Raw genomic sequence first — 16,597 nt, 5'->3', positions numbered from 1 at the left:
TTTAATACAATGAGAAGTATATACAAAAATAGTTCAAATTTTATCAGTGAAACAACCTTTTTTTTAACGCTGAAAAAAACACGTTCCGTGGGGTTTCCCCCACGGAAACAGTGGGGGGTTATGTGGTGCTCGCCTGTGTCCAAGGCGCCAAGTGCGCCCCGAACATCGGAATATCCACTAAAAAACCAGCGGTACCCTTTCCGTCTTAACGAGGAGCGCCACGGGGTCGCTTTCGCATGCCAGCGTGATCAGTGAAACAACCTGTATGACAGGCTTATGTATAATACTTATTTTTTATTCACAAAGTATTTAAAAAAATACATACTCATACACACTGTAGATAGATACTCTTAGTGTGTCATACATAATTTTATGTAATTAATTTTTTTATTAATGGTATTTTTTAAGCGATTATTATTTTTAGATTTCAATTTATAATTTAGTGCAGGTGTTAGGTACTCCATGACATTTTATATACCCCTCATAACTGTATGCAAGATTTCATGCTAAGTTAAGCAAGTTCGATATATTTATTTAATAAAATATTTAGTCATTCCTTCTAAGCTGACGGCGGGTTTTTTTTTAAAAAAATTCTGTTCCTTCCTATATCTTTCGCAGCAAACCAATATTTGTAATCGAAAGAAATTTCTATATTCCATAATTACTTCACTAAATAGTTATACACTTCATTACTAATTATTCAGTATTTTGTGTTTATGATACATTGGGGTGTCATGTCAACTACATGTCAACTAATATCCACGAACATCATCTATCGTTTGTTTTTTTAATAATGCAATAAATTCGTATAACATCATCGATATTATAAAACAATATGATCCGGGTTGCGACCCGCTTCGAAGAGGGATCAGGCGTAGGACTTTAGTACTTTTCGAGGCACGGGCCACTGTAAACTTTCAACTTGGGGCTGCTATAAATTAAGTATCCATAGCTTTTACTGGCTTTACTTGGGACCTTGAGATCTATAACACTATTGGCTAGCCACGAAATTAACGAGACAGTTAAAAATAAACATGTCACCAAATAAGCTACCATAACTCAAGCGGTCGTATATAGTGATTTAGTCGTATTACACCTGTTCACTTGGTGGTGAATTTTGCAAGCTCGCTTGGGTAGATACTATCCATGGATTTTATCACCATACAGCATTTCTACTGGTGGTAGAGCTTTGTGCAAGCTCGTCTGGGTAGGTACCACCCACTCATCAGATATTCTACCGCAAAACAGCAATACTTGATATTGTTGTGTTCCGGTTTGAAGGGTGAGTGAGCCAGTGTAATTACAGGCACAAGGGACATAAAATCTTAGTTCCCAAGGTTGGTGGCGCATTGGATATGTAAGCGATGGTTGACATTTCTTACAATGCCAATGTCTAAGAGCGTTGGTGACCACTTACCATCAGGTGGCCCATATGCTCGTCCGCCTTCCTATTCTATAAAAAAAAAAAAAGCAATACTAAGTATTGTTATGTGCCAGTGAAAGTACAGACACACGGGATAGGAGACCATTTACCGTTGGATGGCCAATTTGTCAGTCTACCTATTATGATTTAAAAAATGCTTAAAATGTTGACAAAAATAATTATATAACTTTATTATTGATTTAAATGGAACACCTATTTTCACTAGATTTTTTTATTTTATTTTAGATTTTCCTTAACACAGTAACGTTTAAGGAGCTGGAAACGATTACGGTAATAAGCTATAAATATTATCTTCAGTGTGACCCAATCAGCATTTTTTGTGCTACTATAAAAATTAGATAGTGTGGTCGTATCATTATTGATATAGCTTCAGACCATATATGAGTAAAACACAGATTCCTTTTTTAAACAAATCTCTTTCAACTGGCAATATATTAGTTCTATAATATATTATTGCTATAAAATATATATGTCACTACCACGTGCTACCACTGAATAAAACATAAATACCTCTCGTTAGCCATAATGTAAAATATTGTTTGTAATAAATTCTAAAGCCCTGTCAAAACTATGTCTGTCTCTTTCTCATTTCCAGATCACTATACGAGCGAAAAGCGTCACTTTTAAAATTTGCTAACGCTGTAAAATGATCGTAATAATACAAAATAACAGTCAAAATCTGGCCTATAGCGCTGTTATTAAATAATTTCCCACAAAACATTAAATGAAACTTCAATCATAAAATGAATATTATATTCAGTTGTAAAATCAACTTTATGATATACCTAAAGGCAGTTTAATTGTAATTGTTTTAGCATTAAATTATAGACAAGAATAATTATTTATTTATTTATTTTTATTTCGATTTGCTGGCGATTTTAAATAAGTAAATAAAAGAACACATAATAAGAAAATTTAAACTTATACAGAGTAATGCAAAATCATTTGAAAGCACAAGATTTGTTGCAAAAAAATTACTGTAAAATATTCATTTGTGAAAAATAAAACAGTTGTTAACATCAGAAAGTAAAAACTTATCAATTAAAATAATAAAAGTAGTATTAAAACCACGTAACTTACTTACTATAAATAAATTATTGTAAAAAAAAAGCTTTTAACATCTAAAACAATGTGAAACCTATACTTAAAATAATAATAATCACACACAACATAACCTAATTTATTGTAAATATACAGTTTTTTTTAACCAAAAAGTAAGTAAATTATTATTGTATAATCGAGAAACTTCAAGTATCGTAGGTTTGAGTTAAGAGAGTTTGAGTGACTTGCTTGCGGAAAGCTCGACTGAGCTTAATATTATGTACATCCTATGTACTATCAAATAATAACGGTGAACATTTCATAACTAAGTCGAGATGGCCTAGTGGTTAGAACGCTTGAATCTTAACCGATGATCGTGGGTTTAAACCCGGGCAAGCACCAATGAATGTTCATGTGCTTAATTTGTGTTTATAATTCATCTCGTGCTTTTCGGTGAAGGAAAACATCGTGATGAAGCCTGCATGTGTCTAATTTCATACAAATTTTGCCACATGTGTATTCTATCAACCCGCATTGGAGCAGCGTGGTGGAATAAGCTCCGAACCTTCTTCTCGAAAAGGGTGAGGAGGCCTTAGCCCAGCAATACATACTACGTACATACGGGACATTAACAGGCTGTTACTGTTTTATAACTTACCCATTGTCTATTTGAATAACAATCAAAAAGAATATTTGTTGGTGGTGGAGTTTGTAGTCTATTATATAATTATTTATAACTTGATATTTGCCAACAAGTGTTATACATGTCTGGTATATCCATAAATACCTAATTCTATCGCTTTAACAAAATAACTGTAAGTTTCTGTTTCAAAGTCAGTTATTCAAAAAGTGATATTCGTTTGATGTTCCTACCATAGCCACTATAGTATTAGAGTTATTTAACCTAATCCAAGATATTTAACGATTGAAACAGTTTAATGTAATTTCAGCTTTGAACGGCCTCTTTAACTTTCTAATTCTATGTAATCCTATTACCTAAGTTGGAACTGTCTGAAGTCACATAAGTAAGATTTATAGCGCCTAGATGGAGTGCTCAACCTTTTTCTCTCTAGGAACACTGTAATATACTTTCAGCTTGATGCGAGTCTTAACTTTCAAAGTGCGATCAGCAATATCATTTTTACCAATTGTTTAAAATGCGTGTGATAGGAATTTTGAATTAAAGTATTCAACAATCTTTTTAATCTTATGCCTGGGAATATGTTGTTAGTTAACCGTATATAAATGACTTGTTCCCAACCTTAATAACAAGAAGATACTCAAACAAAAGGCTATAATAATAAGGTACTTAAAGTATTTGTTGAGAATTAGATATGAACAGATTTAGTTGGTGGTAGGGCTTTGTGCAAGCCCGTCTAGGTAGGTACCACCCATTCATTAGATATTCTATCGCTTAACAGCAATACATAGATAATAATAATAATAATGGAAATTGAGGAGAGGCGGAAGGATCTTGTCATTGAACTCGATAGGACGATAGAGCTCATCGCCAAATGGGGCTCTGATAATCTTGTTGAGTTTAATGCCAAGAAAACACAGGTATGCGCTCTCATGGCGAAAAAGTCAACATTTTCCCCTCTTCCCTCCCTGTGTGGTACTCCGCTGGTGATGCAAAGCAAAATCGCCATGCTGGGGATTGACGTTCGCTGCGACCTTAGTCCAAGGGATTACATCGAGGCTGTTATAAAAACAGCTTCACGGAAACTCGGAGTTCTGAACAAGGTGCGGCGCTTTTTCACGCCACAACAACTGTGCCTGCTGTACAAAACACAGGTACGGTCTTGCGTGGAATATTGCTCGCACCTTTGGGATGGCTCCGCTAAGTACCTACTGGAGGCCTTGGACCGGTTGCAGCGACGTGCCGTACGCATTATTGGCGACGTAAAGGTCACAAACACCCTTGAACCTTTACAATTGCGTCGTGAGATAGCAGCACTGAGCGCTTTCTATCAACTGTATCACGGCGAGTGCTCTGAGGAATTATTCTCTCTAATTCCTGCTTCCCCCTTCCTTCTTAAGTCCACGCGTGCTGGTTCTCGATGTCGCCGCCTAACTGTGACATCAATTCCATCGCGAACAAAGAAATTTGGCAACTCCTTTCTTTGTCGCACTTCCAAAAAATGGAATTCCTTACCAGCTCACGTGTTCCACTCCTCTTACAACCCGGGTTCCTTCAAACGAGGCGTGAAGAGGCATCTTGCGGGCCGGCAAGGGGAAGGCGGCTAGTGCAGAACGTTTTTCCCGTCTGTACTGGCCGTCGTCGCGTTTGGACTCTACTACCACTTACCATCAGGTGGAGTAGAGTCATTTGCCCTCCCGGCGAATATAAAAAAAAAACATAGTATTGTTGCGTTCCACTTTGAAGGGTGAGTGAGCCAGTGCAACTGCCTGTAGTTGCACTGGCTCACTCACACAAGGGACATAACGACTTCGTTCCATCTCTAATGTCTAATAGTGCTTGTGGGCGGTGGTAACCACTTAATATAATTTGCCTGTCCACCTACCAATTCTATAAAAACACATTTGACTAAATATATAAAAAGTGTTCAATTAGTTATTATATGTCAAATCCACTGCTAAGATCATTTTTAATTGTCAGTTATCAAGTTTTACTTACATTTATTTCATCAGTTACATTGTAGCATTCACTCTTTAAACATTTCGTGGTAGTAAACAAGTGATGACGTATGGATGATACGCTCAGATAGGTATTTTTAATAAATATCAATCAATCAATCAACAGCCAATCGTTGTCCACTGCTGAACATAGGCCTCTCCCAAGGTGCGCCAAAGCTCCCTGTCCTCCGCCTTCCGCATCCAGTTGGTGCCCGCCACCTTCTTAAGGTCGTCGGTCCACCTGGCTGGAGGGCGCCCTACGCTGTTAATAATTAATAATAAATATATAATTAATAAAATAATTTTAATAAATATACTCTAGATATGGATCGAGTTGAACTAAACGATTCTAAAAAAATGAACATTATGATAATATACCAATGAATACATAAAGTCCAGGAAGTTATATAAGAGGCTGCTAATCGCTAAGACAGTCATCTCTTCAACTTATGTTAAGCCTATTAAATGTTCTCCGTCCAACGTGACGATCAGTAGGCTGTGCTTAGTACTTTTCGAAAACTGGATTTTTTCAGTCCAGGGGATTTGACGCTACCAAAATAAAATTATACAAAGTTATTTAAGTACAACTATATTTTCTTAGCTTGAAAGTCTTCAGTTGTATTTAATTCACGAAAGATCAGACTTATCATAACAAAGGGTAATATGATGCTAAATTCAATAGCTTATAGTTAAAATATAAGTAATGGTTATCTGGTATGGTCTATCAAGTGGCTGCAAATTGGACGGTCTCCTTGCAAGTAATTTTGCCATTTCCAGAGTTTGTTGAACCTGAACAAACAAACAAGTGTTGCTTTGAAATTTACACACATCATCAATTTATTTTCACAGTGTTGCACCCTTTGGACGGTTGATAATCAAGCGTGTAGCTCTTTGTGTTTTAATGTAAGAAGGAAATAGTGTGAATGAATAAGACTTTGTCTGTTTGACCATGTTTATATAAGTCTAAGGCGTTCTATTTTTATTCTACGTTTATTAGCTAATTGAAAACTATTGTAATGACTCGAAATTTTGGAATTAATAATTTTCCATAAATGTTCTGTGATCCAAATAGTTTATTTAGAACGATGATTTGTAATAGTTATTTTGTTTGGATATTGGTATATACCTCACTGAATATTTGTTTCGCCTTTCTCTAGTGAACAATTAATTATGATAGCGAAGCAGTTTGGTTTCCCCAGAGTAAAATGGAGTCATTGTATCTCAAACTGAGGTTTACGTAAGTGGAGTAAATAGTTTTTGTTTATAAATACAATATATGCAAGCAAGAAACAAGTCCCTCAGAAGGTTGGCGTTAGGCAGGTAGCCCTAAAAATTGCCAAATATTTTCTTGCAGGAATCATATTACGCCGCACGCTAAAAGAAATGATAAAGTTGTTATTATTTTTTTATCTTTTTATTTGGTAAACAAACAGTACACTCATTCTTAAAATTATAATATTAACATCGGCACGCATACCAGTCAAGATTCCACTTATAACCAAAACATAATTAGAACAGAACAAACTAATAAAAATAAAAAATATGAGAGTAGGTGAAATTTAAAATTAAAGAACTAGGTTTTAATAGGCTGTAACACAAAACTTCCTAAAGTTTTTAAAGTAAATACATCTACTTAAAATTTATATAAGGGAATTTTGCGCATAAGTAGTTTTTAAAAAGGGTAAACTAAACAAAGCCTTCTTTCGTGTACGTACAATAGGACACCTGAAACTTAAGCAATTAAGAAGGTATAGTGAATCTAATATAATTCCTAATTAATTTAAATAAAAATAATTGTTTTAATTAATTAAATATCACATTACAATATACAAATATTAATCAATAAATTTAATTATGATTCCAGTAAAATGTTCTTTAATATTATTTTAAGCAGCTGTAATTTGAAACATACTGTGACTATCATACTTAACCGATGGTCGTGGGTTCAAACCCGTTCAAGCACTACTGAATTTTCATGTGCTTAAGTTATGTTTATAATTCATCTCGTGCCTGAAGGTGAAGGAAATCATCGTGAGGAAACCTGCATGTGTCTAATTTCACTGAAATTCTGCCACATATGCTGCCACACCAACCCCCATTGGTGCAGCGTGGCGGAATAAGCTCCAAACTTTCTCTTTAAAAAAAAAAAGGAGAAGAGACCTTAGCCCAGCAGTAGGCCATTCACAGGCTGTTACTTTACTTTACTTATACTTTAACACATACTTTCAGCAAGTTAAATAATAACGTATTTATGTCACAAATCCTTCAAAAAACACTGCGCTTAAGGGATTTGTGACAAATACTGTGCGTACTTTGCAATTAGTAATATGTCGTCCTTTGCTTCACATTATAAGGTGATAATGATTTCTAAGAAGAAGACTAAGGTATCGCTGATTTGATCCTTAATATCTCGGCTACGTTAGCGATGGCATTTTCAAAATATACAAATCAATCAATTAGCTAATGCAATCCACTGCTGATAATCAAATCAATTAAGGCTCTCCCAATATGCGTTAAACACCGCCTTCCCCATCCAGTTGGGATATGATACAAAGAATATATTCATACTATATTGTACATAATATATGTATGCACGTGTTACGTGGACATTTCGTAAGCCTTACCTAATTGTCACATAAGTCATGTAAGACTCGTAAACGTCACTTAAGCATCCAGCGTGACATTTAGCTTAGAGAACACAGCACGTAGCAAGCAAACAGCAGCTTACAGAAAGCATAAATCAAATTATTTAATTAATATCACGCTAGACATATATATATATATATAAATATATATATACTATTATATATATATATATATATATATATATATATATATATATATATATATATATATGTAAAACATAGTATATTGATATCCACATGATTATAACTAGTTTAGCCTAATTTGCCCGCATGTAAGTTCCAGTTCTCTATATGTGCTTTGTCAGCGAGATTTATCTACTAGGTTTATGCTATCCTAGTTATTCATGTTGAAGTTATCAACAAATCGGACAAAGTAAGATAAGATTTTCTAAGCACAATCCAAAACTAAAACTTTCATTTTGATGTTGTAAAATAGATCGTTCTTTGACACTCAAATAATTCAATATACAAATAAATGTTCACAAGTTCAGAACCCTATACATAAATAAAACTTTGAATGCCAAATTCCCATATCTGGATAAATCGATATCCTTTCTAATATTATAAATGCGAAAGTGAAATTGATTATTTAAAATTTCACGTCTTAGCTACTGACCAATCATCATGAAATTTTGCATACACATTAGCAAGAATGACGGTTCGGAAAAACCGCCGGCGAACGCTGGTTCTTCTGAATGAACGCGAGGCAGAAAAGGGATAAAAAATAAATATATATCACATGACGTCACACTTCTGTAAACATACTACTAAGTAGCTTAAAAACAAATTACTTTTTATCAAGGCACCGTTGTCTTACAGAAAACATTTATGGAAATAATTCTTTATTCCGGTGTAATTTACAGTGTAATTTACGTACTACTAAACCCAATTCATAGTAAGTACTAAGCTTACCCTAATATATAAGTGTCATTGATATCCATATCTTATAATAGTCAGCTCGATTACTTCACCGAATTGCTTGTATTTAATTGAATCGTATAACCAACTAAATCGAGTAATTAACACTATTTGTCAGTTATTATTTGCAGATTTAGCAAATCTTTTTCGTACACGTTTTATGTCAAAATACTATACTTTTCTAGAAATTAATATACCAATATACTTTTGCATACTAAATGTTGCTAATATCGAAGGATCATTCTAAGTAAAATCTATGTATTTATTTTATGCAAATTCATTACTTTATATTGTTGTCAATTAATAAAATTCATATACTACAATTAGCAATACTGTTGTCGCATAAGCGGCTTGTAAATAAGTTAATTTAGCGTCGTAAGCGATATACATATATTTTGTTGTTATTTACGTTTTGGAGGTAAGATAAAAGTTTTTTTTCTAATGAAATGGGTACCATACCAATTCAAAATGCTTTTATGAGTCTACTTGATTATAGATAAAGAAAATGTTGTTTTTGGCTTAAGCTATTTCAAATTAAATAAAATCCTCACCATAATCCTGCTAATTAATATCCTCGTACAGGCTTATTGACAAATATAACTTATTACGTATCGTTTTAATGATGTATCGCATTTAAATAACATTGTGATAAAATGTACTTGATAATCGTATAAGCTTTATAATTTATTGATAACTTGCTCGCCCCGACATCGTACATGGTATCATATCAAGTCTGACCGCTACATTATTTATCTTATTTGCACACTTGTGATATTCACTTGAAATCCCTTGGCAATATTGAGAACTGGCAACAACAACGAAGAAGAAGAAAATAACAAAAGCGAAAAAAAAAGAACTTCGTTCCAAAAATTCATATCCAAAAATGATTGAACAATTTTATTGTAATAGTACGAGCAAATACTTATTTCTTATTTATTATATATATTTATATTACAGATGTTAGACATATGCTACTACTGTCATTTTGCAATGACAGTAACTGTAGTTTGCAGTGACAAGTTGATGCAAAATATCGAAATGATTGGTTTACTGTGGTAGGGCTTTGTGCAAGCCCATCTAGGTTGGCACTACCCAATCATTAGACATTCTAACGCCGAACAGCAGTACTTAGTATTGTTGCGTTCCTGTTTGAAGGATGAGCGAGCCAGTGTAACAGGCACAAGGGACATAACATCTACGTTCCCAAGGTTGGTAGCGTATTGGCGATGTATGGAATGGTTAATGCTTCTAACATCGCCAATGTCTATGAACGGTGGTGACCACTTAATATCAGTTGGACCACCTGTCCGTCCGCCTAGCTATAAAAACAAAAAAAAGTTGCCATCGCCCCTTAAAGTTAAAATTTTCGAAAATCCTCTCTTAGCGGATGTTATAAAATAAACTTTTATATATGCGTATGGGTATGCGTTGATAGTTGGGACATACAATTTTATGCGTTTAAGTTTATGCGTTTTCATTGCCACATAAAAAAACACAATGATTTCATTGTAACATTATTATAGGTATAAGAAAATGTAATTGATATTGATTGAAATGCAACTAATAATTATTAGCTAACCACACATGCTAACTTCACACGGGTAAAATCAATATTATAGGTTACGATTTTTTTTTAATTGTTGGATATGAAAATGTGTTACACTATTAAGCCGTATTGACCCTAGCGATTTATATCCCAGTATTGTGCTAATCTTATATCATAATCTACTTCATTTTGAACACGTTTATTTAAATACCTTATAAGATCTTTGAAGGCACAAATTAAACTATAATATATAAATAAAAATATAATTCGGAAAGCGACTCATACGACGTGTGTTTGAGAAAAATTCAGGTTAATCAGTTATTTGTCTCCCTCACACAAAAAGTTTGGAGCCGCATTGGAGCAGCTTATTCCACAAGCTTCAAACCTTCTCCTCAAAAAGAGGAGAGGAGGCCTTTAGCCCAGCAGTGGGACATTCACAGGCTGTTAGGGTTATATACAAAAAGTAAACACAAATAAAATGTTACAAAAATATCAAATCCAACTCATCCGTCAGCTTTTAAAAAAATATATAAATATATAAATTATATAAAAAAAAGGAAAACCCGCTGTGTTTCTTTCGCCGGTTCTTCATAGGGCTGGGTATTTCTTTTCCAAGCCGGTGGTAGTTTCTAATTTGACTATTAATTAGCAAGTATAATGATTCTATATTGAATAAAGCATCAAAGCATTTGATTTCATCAAAACTTCATCGAATCACAAACGTCAGAGTCAAAACGAATTCGTTTATGTAAGCACAAAGCCAGTTCAAAGTATTTCAAATGATTATCAACACTTTCATACTTATGTCAAAATTAGTTACAAAACACGCGATGAATACGCAAGTTATAAATAACATTACGTGTCGCCTGTAATCCAAGGCTGGGTGAAAGTCACTTTCACTGCGAACTGTTAAACCAGTTGCTTATCCTCGTGTTTTTGCATCTACTAAAAATATACCCATGCTTTATATGAAAAAAAAATTAAGCAATATGGATATTGAAAGTGATCATGGATTTATGCAATTGTGTAATTTATTTGTATTGTAATACGGTAGCTATTTGATTGTTCTCGTTGATAAGACAACATAATTAAAACTCGAAATGGTTATAGTCAAATACTAATAACAATTTGGTTCAAAATTTCGATAAACTTTATAGACGCTTGCGAGGACTTAATAGCATGGTTAATGAAAATGGATTCCGTTCAACATAAACGTTGTCTAAAGTTCAATGACCTCATGTCAATGAAAGGAATGCAACGATTCATTCTTTCTAGACGCAAAACAATGACACTCAATGCGATTTATGATAAATATTATCAAACAATCTTCTCTATACTTGCCAATACTGTTTATTTGCAAGCAATTATTTGAATAACAATGATACGTGTATCTTGTGTTACTTTTAGGATTACTGACGTATTATACCGAAATAAAAAAAATAGAAGTGTTAAATTCATTTTAATTAAAACAAAGCAAATTTTCGTGCATATACGCTTAAAGAAAAAACTTGAATATATGGATTTTTTCTATTTAAGTAGTTATAAACTATATATTTTAAACAATAACGTTGATAGCTTGTGAGTGAGTGGCCGACTAACCTGGTTTGAAAAATTATAAATACAATTTAAATCTTCAAGCATTTTGCACCGACTACAGTTTTGTATAACATAAAAATAATTGTATTATTTTCTATTGTTGGGTTTCCATTCTAGTATATATCAAGTTACATCCATTCAAGTATATATCAAGTCTGACCGCTACTTTATTTATGTATCCCAGACATCGTGTATATAAAATTTCATAATGATCGGTTTAGTTGTTTTTTTTTATGTTGTAGTTAGGCAGATGAGCAATTGATTGCTCATCTGCCTAACTACAACATAAAAAATCTGATGGTAAGTGGTCACCACCGCCCATAGACATTGGCGAGGAGGTAAAATAATAACCATCCCTTCATCGAGAATGCGCCACCAACCTTGGGAACTGAGATGTTATGTCCCTTGTGCCTGTAGTTATACTGGCTCACTCACCCTTCAATCCGGAACGCAACGATAATAAATAAATAAATATTGTTGCTTAGTGGCAGAATATCTGATGAGTGGGTGGTATCCACCCAGACGAAACTAAACAAAGTCCTACAACCAGTTTAGACGTGAAAACGTAACGAACAAATTCACTTTCGCTTTTATAATATTCTTCTCATAAACCTTTATGGTTTCATTAAAATTTAATTTAATTTGCTGAAGTAGTTTAAAATATGCAGTATATGTATCGAACATATATAGACTTAAATTCAAACAGCCGCTTATGTTACAATGACATAGTAGTCACATCTTCAACTTTAATATTTACTACTAACATAACGTAACAATATATAATATATATTTTATAATTAATATAATACTTACTGTATAGCGTACACTGCGCAGAACTCGGCAAGAATAAGTGGATCTCTAATAACAGACAAACTATACACAAAACGAAGCCAGCTTACACTAGTTGTAATATGAAACCCGTCTCATCAAATTTCAGATTTCCTAGATAACATAAAATTTGAATGGTATATTATAGAATATCTACCATATGCTACTCATTTTCGACCATAATTTTATCCAAAATTCAGAGGAATTTTTGAACACACCTTTGTTACGTGACAATATTACCCAATATACTATACCAACAACAGTAAACTGATAAAATATATAAAAAAAACCTTAGACTTGCATATTTCAATTTTTAACAGCTTCGATATGTTATACACTACAAACAGGTCTTTAATTTTACTTCCAACTTCACCGACATTCATTACCCTATTTTTTCGCGAATCCGTAATTATTATTTAAGATATCGCGGCAATTCAATGTCAAAGTTGTTTATTTGACTCCTATCTCTGTCTGTTTATCTGTTACGCTTTCACGGCTGAACCATTATACCGAATTCTATATTCTATGATGGAGCAAGCTTGAACACCAAAAAAGAAAATTTTCTGACACTCCCTGACGTTCCTAACAAGCGTTCGAAAACTAGTGTAGTATATGAATGAAATAAAAACAAATCATTTATATTTAAATGAATTCTAAACATGCGTCCTAACAACACTATAAGAGCTTTTAAAATCTGATTCTAATTTCAAATATAGCTTTAGGCTTTTCTGAAACTATAAGCCTTGACTGACTATAGTTAATGCCTAGGCACGTGTATGTTGAAAGGCCATTCGCAACATAGAATTGTAGGAACCATTGATGAGGTCACATACACATAGTTATGATCAAATCATACATCGTTGGACTGTTTGATGAGATATAAAATAGTGCGGTGAGACATATGATTACAGTATTAAATTTAGTCACGCTACATCTGCAAGGGCCGCATATGATTACCTTATTGATGCTACATCTGGAAGTGCTGGTCATGAAGCAAATAAATAAATTATCCTTTGATCCCGCTAACTTATTTCCTTGATCTAATAGCGTTATGAAAATGTCATTTATAAATGTAATAAATTATATTCTGAATTCACTAACGTAATGATGTCCTCCGGATCGATTTCGGCCACGGTGATAAATTAAAGTGCACAAATGTGTGTGCAAACACAGGTGTACTCTCTATTCCCTAACTCTCATAATCCGATGGGACCCGGAAAGAGGCGTAGGACCAACGGCTTTACGGGTTTTCTGAGGCACGAGAGACACACTTCTAACCTCCAGACTCCGAGCTGCTACTGAAAATATGGCAGAAAAACACAATAAGTTTTTTATTGGCCTGACTTGTGATTTGAACCCAGTACCTCGGAATCTGCGGCCTTATATCTAGCCACTAGATCAACGAGGCAGTTTACGCTACCACCGTGCTGCTCGATTGGTGTATATTTCTGTGTTGTTATCTGTGCAAATTGAAAAGATTCAACGCCTGCAGGTTTAGCTTGCACGAGTTTTAGTTTTACTTGACGATAAGGTTGTATGCAAGCCCATCTGGGTAGGAACCACCAACTTATAATATATTTTATCGTCAAACAACTATACATAGTACTCTTGTGTTTTGGTTAGAAAGGTAAGTGGTCAGCGTTACTACAGGCACAAGGGTCATAACATCTTAGTTCCCAAGATTGGTGGTGCATTGGCGATATAAGGGATGATTAGTATTTCTTAGAGCGCCAATGTCTCTGGGTGGCGATGATCATGTACCATCAGGTGTTTGATTTGACCGTCCATCTTCACTTCAAAATTCTGAGATGCTTGTCCAGATTTGAACTGTTGATTTTTGGCTAGGATCCACTGGACCATCTCGGCCCACATTAAACTAGTCTTACTTTATTAATGGATAAATTTTACGTTATCTCACGTCTTCATACCTGAAGCTTAATGTTAGAACTTCAAACTAAACTCATATTACAGTTTTTAAGTCGAGGTTCTATAATTTAACAGGAAACTCATTCTTGTTGTATAATCTGTTTTATTTTCCTTTGAGTAAAATGCAGTAAATTTATTTGCATATTCTGTTAAGAATTCTTACATTTAAAAATAGGTGTTGGTATGGTAGTTTTTAAATAATAGACTGCGTTTGACCGATTACCATAAAATTTTACACATAATATGGATTTTTTGTGGAGAAGGTTTTTATACTTTGTTGCGACTATTAAATACACAGTCATCGGTAATGAAACAAAATGATACTATATTTTAAATTTATATAATAATATTTTTAATTGATTAAAAAAAATGTTTATTTTACAGTGACGTCACAAATGCCACCTGGCTTCAGCTTGCCGGCCATAACACACGTGGATCGCAACTGGTTCGCGATGTCCACTGACCCCATCGGTTCTGTAGTTACGAAGGTTCATAGAGAACGTACTGGTTCGCGGGCTGTGACGTACGGACTGGAAACAAGTGGACCACCTTCCCCTTTCAAAATTGATCCAATCACTGGAGTCGTTACCGTCAATGATACATTAAAGGATAAAGTATGTATATTTTTTTAAATGAAAAACTAAAATCGTAATACATACAGTAGAGCCATTCTGTAAGCACAAACTTGAAAGTCACCACACCACATGATCGTGAAATATTAAAAAGTTATATTATCCAACATTCGCATCAAAATGGCGTCAAACGTATGTACCATTTCAACATTACAATAGTGAGATGTGAAGTGAGTTCGTTCTTAAATAAAGCTCTGTAGGTATTAAAATATGCAATAGCTTTATTTTTATTATTTATAAATTGTATTATAAATTCTTATTTTTAGGAAAATCGGTCTTACTCCCTGTGGGTGACGGCTTTCGATGGTTCTTCAATTCCACAGAGAACAGAAGTATTAGCTACAATAACAGACAATACGGGCTCAAGGCCAAATGTACCTCGTCCACCGCCATTCGCTCTATCGAGCTACCCAACAGCACCACTACCACCAAAGTTTACTAGAACTACACACAGCACAACCAAAGCCGCAGAACCATTTATTGCAGAAGTAACAGTACCTGATATAACAACAACTACTTTAAGGCCAATTGAAAAAGTTGAAAGTGAACCGCATGAAGATAAAATAGTTGAAGCGGATGAAACGAAACGTAATAGTTCAAAGATACCAGTTGAAGAAACGCCCATCGGAAATGAAGTCCCATTAACTGTGATACCTCTCGTAGCAATCGGTGGACTGGTAGCAGTTGTAGCTGGAGTCATAATTTTTGTTTGGAAGAAGAACGGTGGAAAGAAAAAGAAAACCGAAAAAGATGACATGGTGAGTTCCAATCAAAATAATAATATAAGACTAATTCATTGATAAATAATCATCGTTTACATTGTGCCTCTAAATACTAAAACTAAAATGGATATAATTACATACGCCTCTAATACTAAAACTAGTGTTAAAATGACAATGCCTATCCAAGTTATCACTTCGTTGACGTTATTGCTTTTCCATATCATTTCTTCACTCCGATTGTCCACAGAGCAAAGACTCAAGTGGCATCGTGCTCCAAGATTCACATGCTCTCAACATGTGGGACCGTCCTCGTGCATATTCAAATCGTTATGAGTCATGGGATAATAACCATTTGCAGGTCAGTTCTGACCTTTTCGTTGTCTTGCTAACTATAAAAAATTGGAAAATCCAGTTTTGCATACTTCTATTATTCAAATAATAAACATATATAACTTAGGATATATAAAGGGTAAATGTTAGTAGGGTTTATTGTAACTTAGATTTTGTATGGTTGTGTCTTTCTTATTTACCTGGTAAAAAACGCTTTCCTTTTTTGGGTGTGCTGGACAAATATCTTTAAACGATGCCTTTTATATTTAGATCTGTTGTAATGTTTTATTACAGTATTAATAAAATTATATTAATAAAATTAAATGTTCATT

The 16,597-nt window shown here is 34.0% G+C and overlaps 1 protein-coding gene across 3 annotated transcripts in view; it reads left to right on the top strand.

Annotated features, from left to right (window-relative positions):
* Window positions 1-16,597, top strand: part of LOC126768912 (tyrosine kinase receptor Cad96Ca) — a 79,434-nt gene that overhangs the window by 50,831 nt on the left and 12,006 nt on the right. For 2 of the 3 annotated variants that reach the window (XM_050487332.1, XM_050487331.1), the window contains exons 3-5: window positions 14,966-15,195; window positions 15,480-15,971; window positions 16,183-16,293. In XM_050487332.1, coding sequence (XP_050343289.1) covers window positions 14,966-15,195; window positions 15,480-15,971; window positions 16,183-16,293 — 833 coding nt within the window. The remainder of the gene's footprint in view (window positions 1-14,965; window positions 15,196-15,479; window positions 15,972-16,182; window positions 16,294-16,597) is intronic. The other variant, XM_050487334.1, reaches the window with a different exon arrangement.

Source organism: Nymphalis io, chromosome 6, assembly GCF_905147045.1.
Source record: "Nymphalis io chromosome 6, ilAglIoxx1.1, whole genome shotgun sequence".
NCBI classification, from domain to species: domain Eukaryota; kingdom Metazoa; phylum Arthropoda; class Insecta; order Lepidoptera; family Nymphalidae; genus Nymphalis; species Nymphalis io.
Note: the sequence above shows the minus strand (reverse complement) of the source record. Positions and strands in the feature narration are given on the sequence as shown.